Source organism: Astatotilapia calliptera, chromosome 22, assembly GCF_964374335.1.
Source record: "Astatotilapia calliptera chromosome 22, fAstCal68.1, whole genome shotgun sequence".
Taxonomy (NCBI): domain Eukaryota; kingdom Metazoa; phylum Chordata; class Actinopteri; order Cichliformes; family Cichlidae; genus Astatotilapia; species Astatotilapia calliptera.
In genome coordinates this window covers 12,635,524-12,653,382 of record NC_137442.1, presented here as the reverse complement: position 1 = coordinate 12,653,382, position 17,859 = coordinate 12,635,524, and the positions used below count along the sequence as shown (strand labels likewise).

Genomic DNA, 17,859 nt, shown 5'->3' with positions numbered 1-17,859 from the left:
CCTTATCTCTTTCACCATCTTCTCCTTTTGTTGTTTCATGTTCTTTACGCTTTCTGTACTCCTGTGTTTCTGCTTGTTTATACAACTGTCTCCCTTCCCCTGTTTCATCTCCCCAGTCTGTGTCTTAAGAGATTCCGATCTCGCTGACGCTGACTGAAAAGGGGACGGACACTGTGAAGACCCCCAGATCCCCAGCCAAGCGAGCCGCTCATTTCTCATGCTTTTTTCCCCCCCTACTCTTTCTTCTTCTCTCCAGATTGACTGTCTTCAGATTTGCTTTTCCTCTCTGCACTATCTCATCAGGAAAGTCATCTGCCTGAGCCAATTTTTCCCTCTTTAGGTGCTCACCTGCAGCACGAGTGTGGGAAACTGCCCTTTCACAAGTTATCTTTACACAGGCTTAGGTTATCGCAACACTTTCATTGACCTTTCATTGGTAATTATGCATACAAAAGGCTTTTGATGCAGATACAGCTTAGATGAGGTCGCTCTTCAGGGGGCTCTTTTCTTTTTTGTTTTTTTAATGTGTATAATGACAGCTGTTTCATTTTCAAGCCAGCTCTGAAGTTAGAGCATCTGTCAATCCTCTGTAACGGTTTCATCTCGGGGACCCTTAGCCTGCCCCTAGTGTTTGCACCGAGAACAGCACAGTAACGTCTATATCAGCCGTTTCTCAAACCATGCACCCCAGTGAGGTGCTCACGCTGATGGCTGCTGAGTGGAAAAAGACATAAAAATTTCAAATAAAAGAGGAGATGGCTGTTACAGTAAAACACGGAGGGATTATGCGTCAGGAACAGGAACGCCTTCTAGAAATAAGCTTTGGCTGACAGAGCGGTCCTGTGTTACCATCTCAGAGGTATTTACAAGAGCGATTACTGTGATTATTATTTCAACAATACCTTGCAATGCTCTTTCATAGGCTGCCAGCCGTTGCAAGGATAGGGAGGGCCTGCCAACATCACCGGACTGGGAATTTGTGTAGGAGCTCCATAGGAAGGCAGAGCGGAGGGAGGGGGAGGAGAGAGAGAAAGAGATGCAGTGGTAGAAGAAGAGACAAAGGACACAGTTCAAAAGGGCTTCTTTCTTTTTGGAAAGGTCGCACAATGCACTTCTGCTAACATGATTTTGTCCTTTTCTCTCTCTGCAGCTCCCACGGAGCCTTTGCTGTGCAAATTTGCCGACGGAGGGCAGAAGAAACGCCAAAGCCAGAGCAAGTACCCTCAGAATGGAAGGCCGTGGCACAGAGAAGGCGAGGTAAGATGTTACGCCAGTGTTTATTTTTCTCACTCGCAACTGGAAAAAAACTCTTCCACAGGGTTTTGGTGTAGCACAATTCATGAAATAGTAAATCACATAAAGATTTCTTCGGCAAATGCCTCTCTTTACATACACCTCCTTTAGGTTTGCTGGTGATTTAAACTATATTTATATATATATATAGATTTTATATATAGATTTTATCTCACCTGGAAGCTAAATTCACAAATAAAATAGCAATAAAATTGAGTAAATGTGCTAAAAACTATATAAGCTGCTATTCGGATGAGTTGACAAAATAACACCGCTCACTTACACTCCACTAACTACTGTAGCACCACATCTCTAGATGACCATCTGAGGTAGTGGTATTTCTAAGAAATGGCTCCACCCTGCTCACAAGGGATCAGAAGAAGTTGGCTAAAACATCTGGCAGAATGTAAAGTATTACCGCCTGCCATTTGTATTTACTATCATGTATGGAGATGTTTTCAAAAAAAGAAAAGAAAAATAGCCCACATATCGATCAAATTGTCTCCAGATGTATATGTGCTGTCATGTAAATTGCATCTCAAACCTCACTGAGTGCATATATTTCCACCATACAGCAGAATGCTGGGAAACCTGAAACTGGAAACGGTATGGTAACATGTAGATACGAGGTTAAAATCTTTTCTTAGACTACCAACAGGATATACTGGAAAGGACGAACAGAGGAGACAAGTACGCGACTGCTTTAGACGGGACTATATAGAAGAGACAGAATGCACACACACGTGCAGCTGCACATGCTCAGTCTGACAATTGTGCTGAAACTGCAAGTTACAGGAGGAAAGATGGAATGTTTGTCCTTCAAGAAAAACTCTCCATACGTCTTAGTGTGTGCTGCAGACGCAGTTTGTGAGTATGTGTGAAGAAGTAGGTGGAGGATACAGTTTCATCTCTCATCCAAGTGATTTCTTCAGCTCAGATTCATGATTGTCAGAAGATTGCCTCCTCCTCTTTTTAGCGATGGTTGCTCCCTTTCCACATTCAAATGGCCTCCTTTACTCCCCGCTCAAACCAGGAGCCATACCTGCCCAGGATGTGTGCACGTCCTCATCATTGAAGGAATAGCCACTGGCCTGTAGGTGGATGAGGTAGCTCTTCTGTGTTTTGCCATGACTACATCTTTCACTGTGTTACAAAGCTTGAATTGCAGCCATTCTCCAAGTCTCTGTGAACAATTATCATGGCCATCGACCAATGGTCATGACAACAATCATGAAACTGAGCTCATGGCTCACTGTTAGTCAATGGTGCTACTTTTGGTGGTTATGCAACTGAACTGTTTATAAGGTTGAGGAAAGCTGCAGTCAGCTGAGAATGAAGAAGTCAGTTGGAAGAGTGAGGAAACATTCCTCCCACTGAAAACACTTCGTCCAGATGAACAGAATCAACTTTCCGGGATTTCCTTCACTGAATTATTGAGCATGTATTAAGACGTAGGTGTTGTATTCCCTACACAGGCTCTGTGTGTGTGTGTGTGTGTGTGTGTGTGTGTGTGTGTGTGTGTGTGTGTGTGTCCATCACATGTTCAGCAGGCCTAACACCTATAAACCAATGAAGCGTGTTTCACCTAAATCACATTGCTACATCCCCTCAGGCCCACACATTGACAGGTTGGCAGGGTCAGCTCGGTGAGATGACTGTGTATGTGGGAGTGATCAGATGCTTCCTTTTAAAGGAGACGGATGCAGCCTAAATAGACACAAACATTTATTCATTTTGCTATAATGCATTCTTTGCATTGCATACAGACACTTGACCTTCGACGTGATATATTAGCCTGTAAAATATGTTTACTAATTCGCTTTACCAGGTCCTTAGATTTCTCTGTGATTATAATTGTGCCTTAATTGCTACACTTTTGAAATTACAACACTAAAAATGAACATTTTGGACAAATATGTTTGCTAATTAGTGTAAAGTTTTTAGCAGATTGGGTTTTCAGCGTATCTCAGGGCTTTTTAAACAAGAAGAGACTTGAGGAAAAAAGGAAAAACTAGAGACTCAGAGTTTCTTAAGAATTCTGAGTTCACCCAGAGGCTGAGCTAAAAGCTCATAAGAAGAATATTTACTTAGTTTTCTGTCCTTCAAATTCAATTCAAAAAAGATGCTGTAAGTGTCTCAGCATGAAACTTTCACTATTGTCGTCCCGTACCTTCCTTTGCATCATAACCCTCTCCTCCCCTCCGCAATCCACAAAAAGTGAGGTATAAATGTGGGTTTAGGGAGACTTGAGCTTCGGTTTACTTTAGTTTTTATTGTTTTAAAGCTGCTCATCAAATTTATGTGTTTGAACATAATTTCACTCCAACAGATTTCCCAGAACCCTGTACCAAGAAAATAAGTTCTGCAGATTTACACCCACTGCATGCATCCAATATTAAAGCCTCTTGAGAATAAATAATTGGTTTTTGTATTGATTCATCTCCAGTTTTTTGTGAACTGCATTTTTCTGTGTACATTCTGTGGCATTTAAAGGCACCTTTGTGCTTTATTTCATTTTCTGTCAAACTTTAAGTTTGGAAATCGTAGAAATGCCACCCTGTTTTATCAGTTCTGAAAAGGACTTGAGAAATGAGAGCAAATTAAAAAATATATCTTCTTGTATTGTCTTAAAGCATGATTGCGTAATTAGTTTTTCTATTTTAAGCTCAGACCAGCTAAAAAAGTATTTGAGAATGAGGTGGTTTAATATGAAAACGACTGTTTGGTGTGTAAAGACGACATCATATAGAGGTTAAACAACAGCAACATGATACAGACTGCTGACCTAACATTCGCTTTGATACATTATGCTGATGTTGAGAGCTAATAATAGACCTTTGTGCTTACATCTGGTAAGAATAGGCATCTATATAATCTTGACTTTGCTATACAGTGTTGCTTACAGATTTGGGAGACAGAGGCAGCAGACTTATCATCATTCATGGCAGGTCTTGGGTCGGGGAAAGGTATACTGCTGTATGGGCTTTGTTTCACATCTGTGTCTTTGCTGAGCTCCCTTGGGATGCCAGCAACAGCCAGAGTTAGGTGACCTTACAGTTTTCTTAAGAAAATCTGTTCTTCTCTACAGACTGCATTTACACGTGAGTCACATCCTGTCCAATGTTTGGGTGATTACTCAAAGCATTATACGGTGCTCGTTACTTTTCTTAAAAATAATGCTGTTTGTTACTTGATTATTTCCGAGAGAAAGTCATTAGTTATACTACTTGCAACGTTACCAGCGTTACCCAAAATTTACTGTCACATAGTTACAAGTTGTTTTTAAACCTTAGGCTACAGTTCCACATGCGGATGAAAATCCCTGTATTATTGAGGGAGTCTGCAAACACTCAGCTTTAACATCACTCTGGGCTCTTTGCTAGTTTTTTGTTAGCATGCTGTCTGTGCAGATGTTTGCAAAGAGCCCGTGTTGTGTTAGCTGTATAATGCAGTTGTTTCTGTTGTTAGTGAAGTCTGCACTCTACCACCGTGCTCTTGTCTTTTCCTGTGGTATTTCCAGTCCTCAAAAGTTGTACATCCCTCCACCGTTTTCTTCCTCCCTGCACCCAAACCGAAATCAACTTAAGGAAAACAAACAGTTTTGATAGAAGAAATTTGTAATGAACCTTTGTTTAGTACAGTAATTCTGGTAAATGACTGCATTACTGAAGAACTGTAATATGATTACAGTAATGCATTACTTTGGAAAGCATTACAGCCAACATTGATCACAATGCAACTCAGATCACCTGCAGATAAAGTCTGTGATACTGCAGTGCATTCTGCGTACATTTACACTTAGAATAAAGTGGATGGCCCTTAGAAGCATGTGTGTGCCTCTGTGTGGTCATTGATCAGCTGTGGGCAGGGGAGATGGGAGATGGCCATCACATGTTAGTCTGTTTATCAGAACTGAGGCCATTCCTCACTCCGCTCCCTGTGGCAGACAGATGAAGCGAAGCAACAGCCTACGCCATCCATTACTGTCTCTTCCGACATGTCTCTCTACCTTCTCCTTCTACAGTATAGATCTCACTCTACCGCCATCTTTAGCTTTCCATCACTCTTCCCCCTTTTCCTCCACCCATATTTAAACCCTCCCTCCTCACAGCTTCTTTCTCTTCCATTTTGTCTACTGTCTCCTCTTCCTGTGTTTGAAGTCTTCCCAGATCCCACAGCAACATATGGAGAGAGAAAGAGCAAGTGACTCACTGAGACTAAGAGAGAGGGAACACATTGCATGATCAGTCAGGAGTTACAAGGGGTTGAGTGCTGCAGGGTGGCTGGTGGTGAGGATTGAGAAATATATGACAGATTTTCTTGTAAACTACCCAAAGTGGGAGTCTAGAAAGTGCTGTCTCTCGCTGTCTCATGCTGACAAACATATTAGTCACTGCATTTTTTTTCTTCCACCACACATTCGCGCGCCTAGCGCCATGGGTGCTCATTCTTCTCTCTCTGTCTCTCTCTCTTCACATCCTAACTCTTTTACACCAACACACACTCCTACACACACGCACATAAAAACTTTCAAAGTCACACTTCTCAAGCACCTACTCTAGGGGAATGAGTGTGGATGAAAAAAAAAACATCCGGCTTTCCAGTCTGTGTGAAAGCTTGACAGATGTCCCTGTGTGTGTTTGTGTGTGTAGCCACAAGGCAGAAGAAGCAAATGTGTGTATAGCAGGCAAAAAATTAAGGGAGGGAGCGGGTCAGCGTGTGTGAGGACACAGAGACGATGACTCGACTTGGTTTTCCTGTGGTTTTTGGAAGGAGTTGGCGGGTCATCCTTGGGGCACGGAGTGGGGATGTGGAGCTGTTTTCATGAACACCAAAAAACATTGGGAGAATCGAGTCGAAGCTGCCCTTACTCCTATGCAGTACACGGCAAGAGATTTATCAGATGAGCTGGGTCCTAATTACTAGAAATATTCAGCTCGGTTTAGGCGAAGGAGCTGCCTGCAGAAGGAAGTTCACATGGTCTCACACTTTTATCTGCACTGCTCCATATCCATGCTCTTGGACAGATTTTGTACTAGAAAGCTGGCAGTGTAAAGACTGGCTAATGTTTGCCAAACATTTTCATTCTTTTGTGCAGGGTAATGTCTAGAAAGCCTCAGGGTTGTGGTGCATCTTTGAAAACGGCTTTCAAAATATGATTTAAGCACAAGAAAATAAACACAACTAGCTGTTGAGCTGTCTTTTATTAGACTAAAATTTAGCTGCTCCTCCTTCTTGTTGTTGTTGAGAGTTAAAAAGTTGTGAACTTTTTCAGCTTCTGAAGGGCGCCCAGGTGTCAGAATAAGTATGAAAACCACTTCTGCAACAGGAAAGAACAGGTGACGTCTTTAAAACCGCTAGTGTAGGCTGTCCTCACATTTTTAACTCTGTTAAACACAATTTTGCATACATGCATTTTCATACATAATATGCTAAAAAAAAAAAAAGCTGCTTTATTGCCATGATAAAATGCATTCACATTTTCACTGAGACTACATTAGTATAATTCATTTTGTAAACCCTAGAGCACAGTTGAAATGATATTAATGCAAAATAATTCTTCACAACTCGCTAAACTTGATAACTTGAATTAATGATTGACTACAGAAAGAAACAACTGAGTCATACTCTATGGCTTTTTCATGAGTTTGGAGCCATCTGTCACTGTGCTACATTTTGGGATTTTACTGTGGGTACAGTAGGGCATATTTATCGTTTTACATTTACATAGAAGGGAGAACATATTCTAGTGGAAAATACATGGTACAGTAAGTCTTATTTACTGCATAAGCATGAAAAAACGGCCACTTGGTCTTCGAAAGTCAGGTCTGTTCATGGGAGCTTCTATCAGGGCCAAGCTTTGTTCACGGGGTCTGTACAGCATTAAAGTCAAGTTTTTTTCTGCAGTCTTGGATCAAGCTAAGACGGATACACAGTCTGTCTGTGTCTTTTCCTTTCCTCTCATTTTGACGGAGCCAAAAGCTAACTGCATCAGTAATCAGTCACTGGCTATGCAGGGTCCTCCGGTCAGGAGCTTCTCTGCTGTGGAATTCATCAACACGCGGAACCAAGGGCAGCACTTAGGGGAGTTATCAGCCTCACCGAGACAGCTGGCCATGTCTGCCGCTGCTATTAGCGAGCATGGGAACACACATTCGCGCACGCAAACATGCTGACAGGCGTGCAATGCAACTCTCTTGATCTTGGATTTCATGTAAAGGGAGAGTATAAATACATGCACAGAGACCTTTGCATGTATGGATTTACAGAAAGAGATGTTCACAGATGCAAAACCAAATTTAAAGTAGAAAATAATTACAAAGCGCATGGACTGAGTGGCTGCATTCGGCCTTTACAGCTTGATATAAAACGTCTCTGAAAGCCTTTTACAACCAGTTGTGTAAATACACAAAATTAGACACAAAGGTCCGTCCATGCCTGGATCCCTACACATCCCTAGTTTAAGCAAGGACATTGTCATTTGGTGGAGAGTCTGTGTTTTTGCTCACTCTCGAGGGCTCGGTCCAGGCTCACTGATCCCCTTGGACCTCTGAGCCACTATTCCCTTAACTGTATAGCTCAGTGTAGGTAGCCCTCTGGGGGAACAAGGGCAAAAGACTTACAGGAAGATGGGAGGGGTAGATTAAGAGATGAGGGGAGTGAGGAACGGAGAGAGAGAAAGGAGAACACAAGATGTTGAAGAAGAAAAGGAGTGGGAGGGAGGGCAAAGTGAGGGAAAGGAAGGGCAAAAAATGAGTGTGTGTGTGTAAATGTGTAGTGTGTGCATGTGTGTATGCTGATGAAATCTGCCATCCTCAGCAGCCTCCTGTTAAAAGAAATCGGATTAGCTCTCCTCGGGGGGAGAGAACCTTCAGGAATGCAGATGAAGGATTGCGGCACACAGGTTTCTCTCCTGGACTCTAAAAAAGGGCCTCACACAATCACACGCAGACACACACTCATGGATAGGTTTGCTGTCACACACTTACATAGACACATGTACACACACCATCACAACAAGGAACTCAGTTTTCCACTCATTCTCTTTTCTCTCCAAAGGCCATTTCTTTATTTCCTCTCATTCATAAAAACACGATGATACGTGGTTGAAATAGAAAAGCGCGTCTTCGATACTAATTCACTTTGTCCTATTGACTAAGCTTTCCCTCACATTGGCTTTGTCACTTGTCAGTTTTTCCACTTTGAAATGAGATGATTTGGATTTGATTTCATTTGTTTTGGACAAAAACAATCAGGATCTTAATCAAGTTATTCTTCGAGTACAATAAATGTACAGCAAATTATCTTGGTCACAATAGTGCAGGAGTATATCAACAGCATTGCCTTTGACGTACAGGTGACATACAAGTAGCCCGTACGGGGAAAACACTGTGATTTAGAGGTAGCAGAAGTGGTTAAATGTACAGAAAATTACTCTGTGACCTTCTTGAATACTTAGCTGGACAAAGACGTGATTTATATAGTTTTGCCTCTGTGCATCACCACAGTGAACGTGAAATCAAACAATTATAATGCAATTGAAGGGCAAATATTCAACTTTACATCAAGGAATTTCACAAAAATTTCGCATGGACTGTTTAGGAATTACAGCATGACACATGTATGCTTTGGATTCGGCGGTTTCTCTCCTTGTCTGTATTTTTCCATATTGGTTTCATCTGTCCAAAGAATTTTTCCACAACTGTGCAGCCTCTTTTAGATGTTTTTTTGGCAAATCCTAATCTGGCCTTCCTGTTCTTGAGCGTAATCAGTGGCTTGTTGTAAACTCTCTGCATTTACATTTGTGTTGATTGTAGACCTTGACAAAAAATACACCTATTACCTTGAGTGTTCTTGGCTTGGTTAGATGTTTGATGTTGTTTTTCCGCAGCTATGGAAGTGCCTCTGTCATCATACACTTTGTTGTGTGGTCTTTCAGACCTTTTGCTCTGGCCAAGTGCGTTCCTTCTTTTTAAGAATGTACCACTCCTAATGTTTCTGCTGTCTGTCTGATAGATTTATTGTAGTTTTTGATTATGAGGATGGCCTCGCTCAACTTCAGATATTATGTCTGTTTCATTTGTTATTGAATAATAACAGAGTAAGCCTCATGTGGCCTTGAAAACTGCGTTTATGCAACAACTTTGTAAAACCCCTTGAATTAGAGTTCAAAGTCTGCACTTAAGTCCTATACAATTAAATAATTGTGGTGGTCTATAAAGTTAAAACTACAAAAATTATATTTTTGTCCAACAAATTATGGCTCTAACTGTATTTCACAGAAGTACGTTCGATCAGCAAAGCCATCAGTGTCCGACTTACGACAACATATAAACATTTAAATAAGAGACACTTTAAAAGGGTTAAATGCAGCTTGAAATCATGTCACCAAATTTATGGAAGAACATCTTTTGTAAAAAAGAAGGACAAGACATTGATCAAACTGTGTTCCAGCCACAGTCTTCTCTTTGGCTTTGTTTAGGTCATTATTGAAAAGTAGGCTTAAAACAAAAGTGTTGACCACTTCTTTCTGTGTGTTTTGCTGCTTCGCTGCAAATCGCCATTCCTCATTTTTGTCTGTCAGTAAATATCAGAAACTGGCTTCTCACTTAGAGTGAGATTGATTGCTTTTGTTGCCTTCTCCTTTTTACTACAGCAGATGACACTACATTGTCACACTGAAAAAACTGATATAAAAGGTGGTAATGTAGGACAAGTTGTCACATTTTCTTTTGCTTCAGCATTTTAATATTACTTCCCATACTGTATGAATCTTGATAGGCCGTATAATTTGTTGTTGTTTTTTCTCTTTCAGACTGGCATGGCGTTAACATATGATCCTGCTGCAATGCAGAATGGGTAAGACTTGATCTATCCTTGGCACCAGCTAATACACTCGCCTCCTGGCTCATAGAACCCCAGTCGATACTACTGTCATACACAAAGATTAATGTAGTGTCTGCACTTTGTTACTGTTTGATTAAGGAAATCTATATGGAGTTCAGATATCGGTTTTCACTGGTGAGGTCAGGTGAGAAATGGCGAGTGTGTGTGTGTGTGTGCGTGTGTGTGTGTGCGTGTGTGTGTGTGTGTGTGTGTCTTTGGATACTCAGATATGTGTGTCTTCATGTCATGGTGCTGTGGAAATAAATGACCCGGCGTCATGTTTTATTTTTCCCCACGGTGCTGAGACAGGAAGGAGAATGCTGAGGCTCCCCTTTATCTCCCTCTGTCCTCAGTCATTCACAGGAAGCACCTCACTCCCACTTCCTAAACCACTTATCCTCCAGTGAGTCAGTCTCAACCAAAACACAACACTGGATGAATAGCATCACTCATTACATACGCCCTGCAATGTAAAAGCCTACTTCAGTATAAATCCCTCAACTTATGATCCCAAAGATACAAAACTGCGAGAGAAAGAGAAAAATGTGTCGCTCTCAGCACCTTGAACCAGATTTTTTAGAGGGCAATAAAAACAATATACATAAATAATCATTCTCTAGAAAAGAAGAAAAATAACGTAAAACAAAAAACGTAATGCATAGTTTAAAAAAATGCTACTTTACATTTCTTACAGGTACATAAATAGTTCAAATTCAAATTGGTGAATTTAGTGCTGTATATAATTATAATGCAAATTACCCATAATTAATGCATATATATATTATTGAGGGACTTAATTTACATGTCCTCCTCAGTGTTAATATTTGCATAAAATGTAACTGTATACTTTCAGAAACCAAAAGCAAAAAGACGTTTAGAAAAACTGAAACACTGCACACGATCCCAGCGTTGGGTGAAAACTAATGTAGCTCCTTCCTTTGTCATAAACTGACCTTTTATATTTAATCAAGCTGCCAAAGTTTCCAAACTACTAAGCAAACTACACAACATCACTTTTATGTGTCATTCACATTCATTGAAATCATTTTACATTTTGCACAATCTGACATGGATAATAAAACAATGAAAACTCTGTTTTTGAGCTGCTGGTGTTTGACTCACATTTTCACAACACCGGACCGTTAAAGTCAAACTATAATCTGGTCGCCGTTGATGCTGTATGTAGTGATTTCAAGGCTCGTTACAGAATTAGTGTTGGCCTGTCCTTGGCCAGTATTATGATTTTCATCAATTGTTGCTGAGACTGTTGGACATCCCGCTTAACCTCCCAGGGGATCTCGGGGAGATTCAGCACCTTTAGATGTTCAGCATTAAAATAAAGTCTTTCAATTACACAAAGAAGGTCTCCAAGTACACAGAAAAAGATTTCCTTGACTATATCCCAGTGTTGAGTGCATCGGTAATCCGTTGCAGATATGGCCGTCCATCAGCTGTCCAGCGTATTATTATTGCTCTATTAAGTAAATTCCAGTATGAGAACTAAGCCAAATATTCAGAAGTTGAAACTAAAGTTTAAGCAAGCAGACCAAAAGAAACCACACCATGAGAAGAGTGACACATCAAGCTTGCCTCACTGAGAAATAGAAAAGCAACACAGACGGCTGTTTAATAGCAGTTTGAAGAGGATGAAGAGGGAAACAAGGCCAAGTTGTGAATGAGCATATACCATATATCTTACCATGGAGAATGGACAAGTTCATTTTACTGATGGATTCATTTTTATGTAAGGCAGTAGGAGAATATTCCTTGCATCAGACATACAGTCAACAATGCAGTGGACGTAATCGAGTCAGAGGATGTTTGTCTGCTCCAGAGTTAGACGCCTATACTAAACGAACCACACCCCGTCCACTTAGAAGCTGCAGTCCTTTCTGTAGACATATGCACACCCTCTGGTTTCCAGCTGTGTGGAGAAGGGTAATGACTCCCAGCACACCTCGAAGCTTTGAAGAAATTACCTTTCAGGCCAATCAAGCAGTACTGACTGTCATGGACTTCCCTCTACAGTCACCTGACCTCAGCCCTCCTGAGCATTAAGCGCAACTGAATTTACGTTCCTGTTTGCGCAGCCTTGAGGAGTCCCTGCTGCTCACTTACAAGTGTCATTAATGCAAGATTTGAGGCATACCAAATATTCTGTATTACTCAATAGTCTTGTACATTTTTCAGATGTTTCTATTAAAGTCGTTTAATAGCCTCGTAACATGGAACCACCCAATGCAAATAAACTAGGTATTCTCTCTACTGTTAGTTACTCAAATCTATTCCTCTGTTCCTTTTTCCTTTCGGCTCAGGTTCTACTCCTCGCCTTACAGCATCGCCACCAACCGCATGATCGCACAGACCTCCATCACGCCCTTCATCGCTGCTTCCCCCGTTTCCACATATCAGGTGGGCCATAATGCACTGGAATATGGGTAGATTCTGTGTGTATGTATATGAGAGTATACTTTGTGTATTTTGTGCACTTTGGGTTGGAAAAGAGGGGGTGGGCTTCAAAACAGCATGAGGCTCTCGCTTCTTCCCTCATTGTTTCTTCGATGCTCCAGCTGTGCTTGATGACATCTGTTTCGTAGGCAGCAAACACGCCAGGGATCAGAACAGAAGCGGCAAAGAAAAAGGGGGATTTTAAAAAGGCTGACAAGGTAGAAAAAAAGAAACACACCCATCAAGAATGAAAGTATCTAGGAAAAAGAAACAGTTTCCTCTCTCCTGTAGTCCAAACCTCTTTTGTTCCCTCTCTCGATCTCTTTTTATTTTATTTTCCTAGCTTCAGCACCAGTCCTTCCACTTCCAGAGCGAACGTTTGCATTCCTCACTGCTGCGATCAGTGGAGTAATGCAACAGAACAGAGCGGGATCGTAAAAATTGGCCCTGTGATATGTCAGGAGCGCTAACTATTTTCCGTCACTGCGCATTTCATGCAACACCCTTTGCCGAATCTAAACATCAAGAGACGCTGCCACTGTGCCCTCTCGATCAGACACTATCGTTTAACATCGCCTCTGTTTGGTATGCAGAGACAGAAAGACGAGGATAGAGAGCAGGAGAAAGGAGATGAAGGATAGATAAGAAAATAGAAGAGACAGATGGAGAGAGAGAGAGAGAAAGAGTAGGTTTAGGTGATGGCGATGGCACGGCTGGGTGGGCAGAGGAGGGGTGTTGCTGAAGGTTGCGGCGCCCGTCTTTGAGGCACGCTTGATTAAAACTCTGGTCCAGTACCTGTGGTGGAGGGGCAGAGGAGAGAGAAGGAGGGAGAAAAGTGGGCCAGGGCGCGCCTCTAATCCGCTCTCGGAAGGCTTCCCAAATTGATTTATCAAAAACAATGGCCAGGCTTTTGAGGAATATTAATCCTCACAGTTTCAATATCGGGCAGCTCTGCCGCCGCTTCCTGTAATATTGCCCTTCAGCCAGTCACGGCAGGAAGGTGAGTCCTTCATCTTCTGCTCAAGTACAAAGAGGCACGGGGAAGAAAGAAGGAGAAGACAAGCCAGGCAGATATATATGCAAGACAAAAGGAAATCACTTCCTTTTATGATGAAAAGTATTGCCTTTGTAATGAAAATCTCAAGGTGCGCAGAAATGACTGTATGTGTCATTCCTCCTTTTATGTTTGTGTCGCGTTGATATTTTGGAGCTTTTGATAGAATTGATTTATCAGATCTGCAAATGACCCATACCAACAGCGGTACTCTGGCGTTCTTTATGCTTGGCTCCTCAATAACGATTGGATTCATTTCCTGGAAAAAAACGACTTTGATGATCCGCATGACAGGAGACAGTCCAGGCCAGATCGCTACCAAGATTTCAACGAGTACCGCCAGCCAGCCGTGAGCCTGGTTTACATCACTGCTTATACAGACTGGCTCACTGGCTGACTAAATATGTGGCTGGCTGATAGGACGCGGGGCTGGCAGGCATACTAACTAGCTAACTGGCTGGCTGTTTGGGTTTACGTGTGACTGGTTGGAACGAGGGCCAGCTGGCTGACCATGCAGCTCGACAACTGACTTACCGGCTTTTTGGCCTGTTGGCTGACAGGCTCTTTTAAATTATAATATAAGCTGTGAAGTTCAGCCAGAGGTAGGGAGCTTCTTAGGTTGTGCACATTTTACCCTTCACTCACAGTGAAACTAATGTTCATGTAGAATTACTCTACCTGCTGTAATTCTGAGCAACTCTGTAAAAGCTGTAATTTGGTGCTTTGGGGAAAAGCCAGCTCAGGTCGAGTCAGTTAACTCTAATCTTCAAAAGCAGTCATTTGGATCTCTTTATATTTTGTGTTACACTTAGCAACTTAGCACGTTTTCCCTCACGTTCTTTCCTGCCTGATAACAGATCAGTCTCTGGCTTTCTGGTTTATTTTTATCTGGGAGATGTCTGGGAGTGAAGTCCTGTTGAAGTGGTTAATGCTGTAACTCATCAGCCCTTTTGCTGTTTTTAACATCCCACAGATAAACGCATTTGTCATATATCTGCTGTTAACTTGGACTAAACTACAGTCTTTTCACGAACCTAAGATGGTAGTGTTTGGTTCCAAAAGTAAAAAAATGAGTGAACACAACTGTCTCACAGCTGGCAAACTGGGACTTATCTCTCAGCATCCAAACAAACCCAGAGGACACATTATCAGTGCATTACAACATTTTCAGCTATCAGGAAACACATTACAACATTGCTGTACATTGCACTGTTTGAGAGGTGCTTTTATCCCGTCTTCCTTCTCTCACCCCGACCGGTCGCAGCAGATGGCCCCGCCCCTCCCCGCGCCTGGTTCTGCCGGAGGTTTCTTCCTGTGAAAAGGGAGTTTTTCCTTCCCACTGTCGCCAAAGTGCTTGCTCATAGGGGGTCATATGATATGTATTAATGTAGGGTCTACCTACAATATAAAGTGCCTTGAGGCAACTGTTATTGTGATTTGGCACTGTATAAATAAAACTGAATTGAATTGAGATTAATCTAATAATATAAGAATCTGTACAACACCTGAGGAGGCTGTAAAGATCTGACGTAAGGGCTTTGAACAAAATTGAAAAGGAAGCTGAGATTATGAAGTAAATATGTTGGAGGTCTCTTTGTCTGTTTCTTTTCAGTGGATTGGACTAGCCTCCCATTGTGTTCACTGTGTTCTTATCAGTTCAGGTTTGGACTTTTTCATCTTTGGTTGCTTCAGATAAATTGTGAGTGAGCCTCCCTCACGTTAGTATATGTAAGACTGGCTTTTTTTATTTACCCAGCAAAGATTTCACCATGATTCTCTCACGATTTTTTCCTTAAGCCCAGTGTAAAGCCATCCTTTCTTGTTGCAATAATCACATGACGGTCATGCAATATCTTAGTTAGAAAATGCAGAAGACAAGTGATTAAATATAAGCTTTCTCTGTGTCTATCTGCTGTCCCATTCAGCTGGGGAGAACAAATATTGCCGTGTATAAACAAGCAGACTTGGCACCGCGTTATAGAATATCAGGCTTGTTTAGGTATGGATCCAAATCACGCATTTGGGTTGGCTCAGAGGATTGATTGCTCTTACAGCAGATTATTCCATGTTTGTCTTTGTTTAATCTAATCATTTTACCAGGATCAGTGGCCAGTCTGTGTGTTTGTCTGCTACAAGCTGTCTAATTCCTCTCTCCAGCATAAAAGCTCTGTTTGTTCATCGTCCATTCCTCCGGTTTCTTTATAGTTTCCACTGTCACTGTTTCTCCATCTCTTTAACTTTTGAATCTACATTTGTAAATATGCATATCTGTCACTGTTTTTTTTTTTTCCTCTGGTTGTAGCGTTGAAGTTCTTTGTTCTGTTTTATGCTGAGATTAAAACAAAAATGCTTTTTGTATTTTGTGAGTCTTCTCTAGAGGTCTGTCCCTGACCTTTCACCCCTGCTCCAACAGCACTGGGCAGAGCTTTAATATTCTTATAATACAGAAAAAGACTCATTTTACGGGCTCAACGCACAACGTACTGCCGGCAATAATGGGAAGGCAGGAGGGAGATGGGCTGCCTCCAGACTTTCAGATTCTTCTAGTAATTCTTTGGCACAAATTAATCTGTGTAAAGTTCAGCCATTTTGGTGCATTAAAACCAGCACAATCATTTTAAGACTTACAGACTGAAGAGTATTTGAACATATTGGGACTATTTGAATTGCATTTATTGTATTATGTGGGATACGTTTCAGCTCTTACTAAGACAAAGGAAAATTTTATATTGCCACCATCATTTTACATTTTCTATATTTCTCCTCAGGTCCAGAGTACGTGGATGCCTCATCAACAATATGTTATGCAACCTACAGTAAGTACTCCACCATGTACCTGAAGTACTGCAGCTGCCCTTGAGTCCCCGCTGGGGATCCACCCTTTGGATGCGCATCACAGATTTTCAACTAGTCTGATCTGCTGTTAATCGAAACTTTTTATTTTTAAATTTATCCTGAAAATAGTTTACGACATGGAGACATTTTTATATTTAGCACAATGTGACTGACCAGAAAAAGATTCTGTTTGAAAAAACGTTTAAGCCACATTATTCTTCCGTTGCAGACTAAATGTTAAAGCAACTCAATTTCTAACATGCACTTGGCCACTATTACTTCTGGCCAAATGATTACACCATTTCGGTCCTGGAGTTACTATACGAAGCACTTTACCCAATTCTGATAACCACATTTTTCCATCTCTCCTAAGTATACAAACACATTTTGTTTTATTTTTGGGAGGCTTTGTGGAGTTTATATGTTTTTGGTAGTGCCAGGAAGCAATTCAGAGTCATTTACCAGACCACAGCACAAGACAGACTGCTGCTTGAGGTTACCATCCCAGACAGCAGACAAGGGGGAAAAAAGCTAATATTAATTAGACTTAGCTCACGAGCAACACGGTCTTTAACGGTGAGGTAATCACATTGCCTTCAGTCACATTCAGTTCTGTTTTGAAGAGAGACAACAGAGAAGCTTCAGAAGGTTTGTACTGGTCACTAAATTTCACATTTTAACATTTCAATAACTGGCAAAGTCCTACTTCCTAAATATTAGTAAAAACGAAACCTTCTTGGATGTTATTCTTTAAATCAAGGTCAATTACATTTTCACAGAGAAGTACAGTGCAAACGTTCCCTCTCATTTCTTTGTACAGAATTTCTTCTCCTTTTTAAAGTGGCATTTAACAATAGTTCTTCGAGCTTCATGAGGGTCTTCCAAAGTTTTTCTTTGGACATCGGCTGCTTTTTCACTCATTTTCAATCCAGTCCTTGTACCTGACCATTTTCAGATAAATGTTTTCTTTGTTAAGTTACTTGGCATTGACCTGGGAATCATTCAATCTTAAAAAGGAACCTAGCTCAAGAAATGAACTGGTGGCGTGTCTACACATAACAAAAAACTTAGCAGAGAACCACTTTTTAAACAGTACCTTCAGGGACTTTGTTACTAGCAGCCATAATTTGTTCCCATTTCTTCAAATTCATGAAAAACGGCAACAAAAAAAGTTTGACAGGCATAGAACGAGCGATTAGCCAAAAACCTGGTATAACTGAAAGCCATGCTCTTAACAAACAGGAAAGAATTGTGAGGTGCATCTGGCCCTTCAGTTGATCCAGTTGATCTACTGTTTACTAAAGCCTTATCAAGTAGACGCATGGCTGTCAACAAGCCATTCT

General features: G+C 41.3%; 1 protein-coding gene across 4 annotated transcripts in view; it reads left to right on the top strand.

Moving 5' to 3' along the window:
- The window catches only part of rbms3 (RNA binding motif, single stranded interacting protein), a 291,822-nt gene that overhangs the window by 247,841 nt on the left and 26,122 nt on the right, over nt 1-17,859 (top strand). For all 4 annotated transcript variants that reach the window (XM_080296737.1, XM_080296736.1, XM_026155390.2 and 1 more), the window contains 4 exons: nt 1,151-1,257; nt 10,109-10,152; nt 12,495-12,591; nt 16,450-16,497. In XM_080296737.1, coding sequence (XP_080152863.1) covers nt 1,151-1,257; nt 10,109-10,152; nt 12,495-12,591; nt 16,450-16,497 — 296 coding nt within the window. The remainder of the gene's footprint in view (nt 1-1,150; nt 1,258-10,108; nt 10,153-12,494; nt 12,592-16,449; nt 16,498-17,859) is intronic.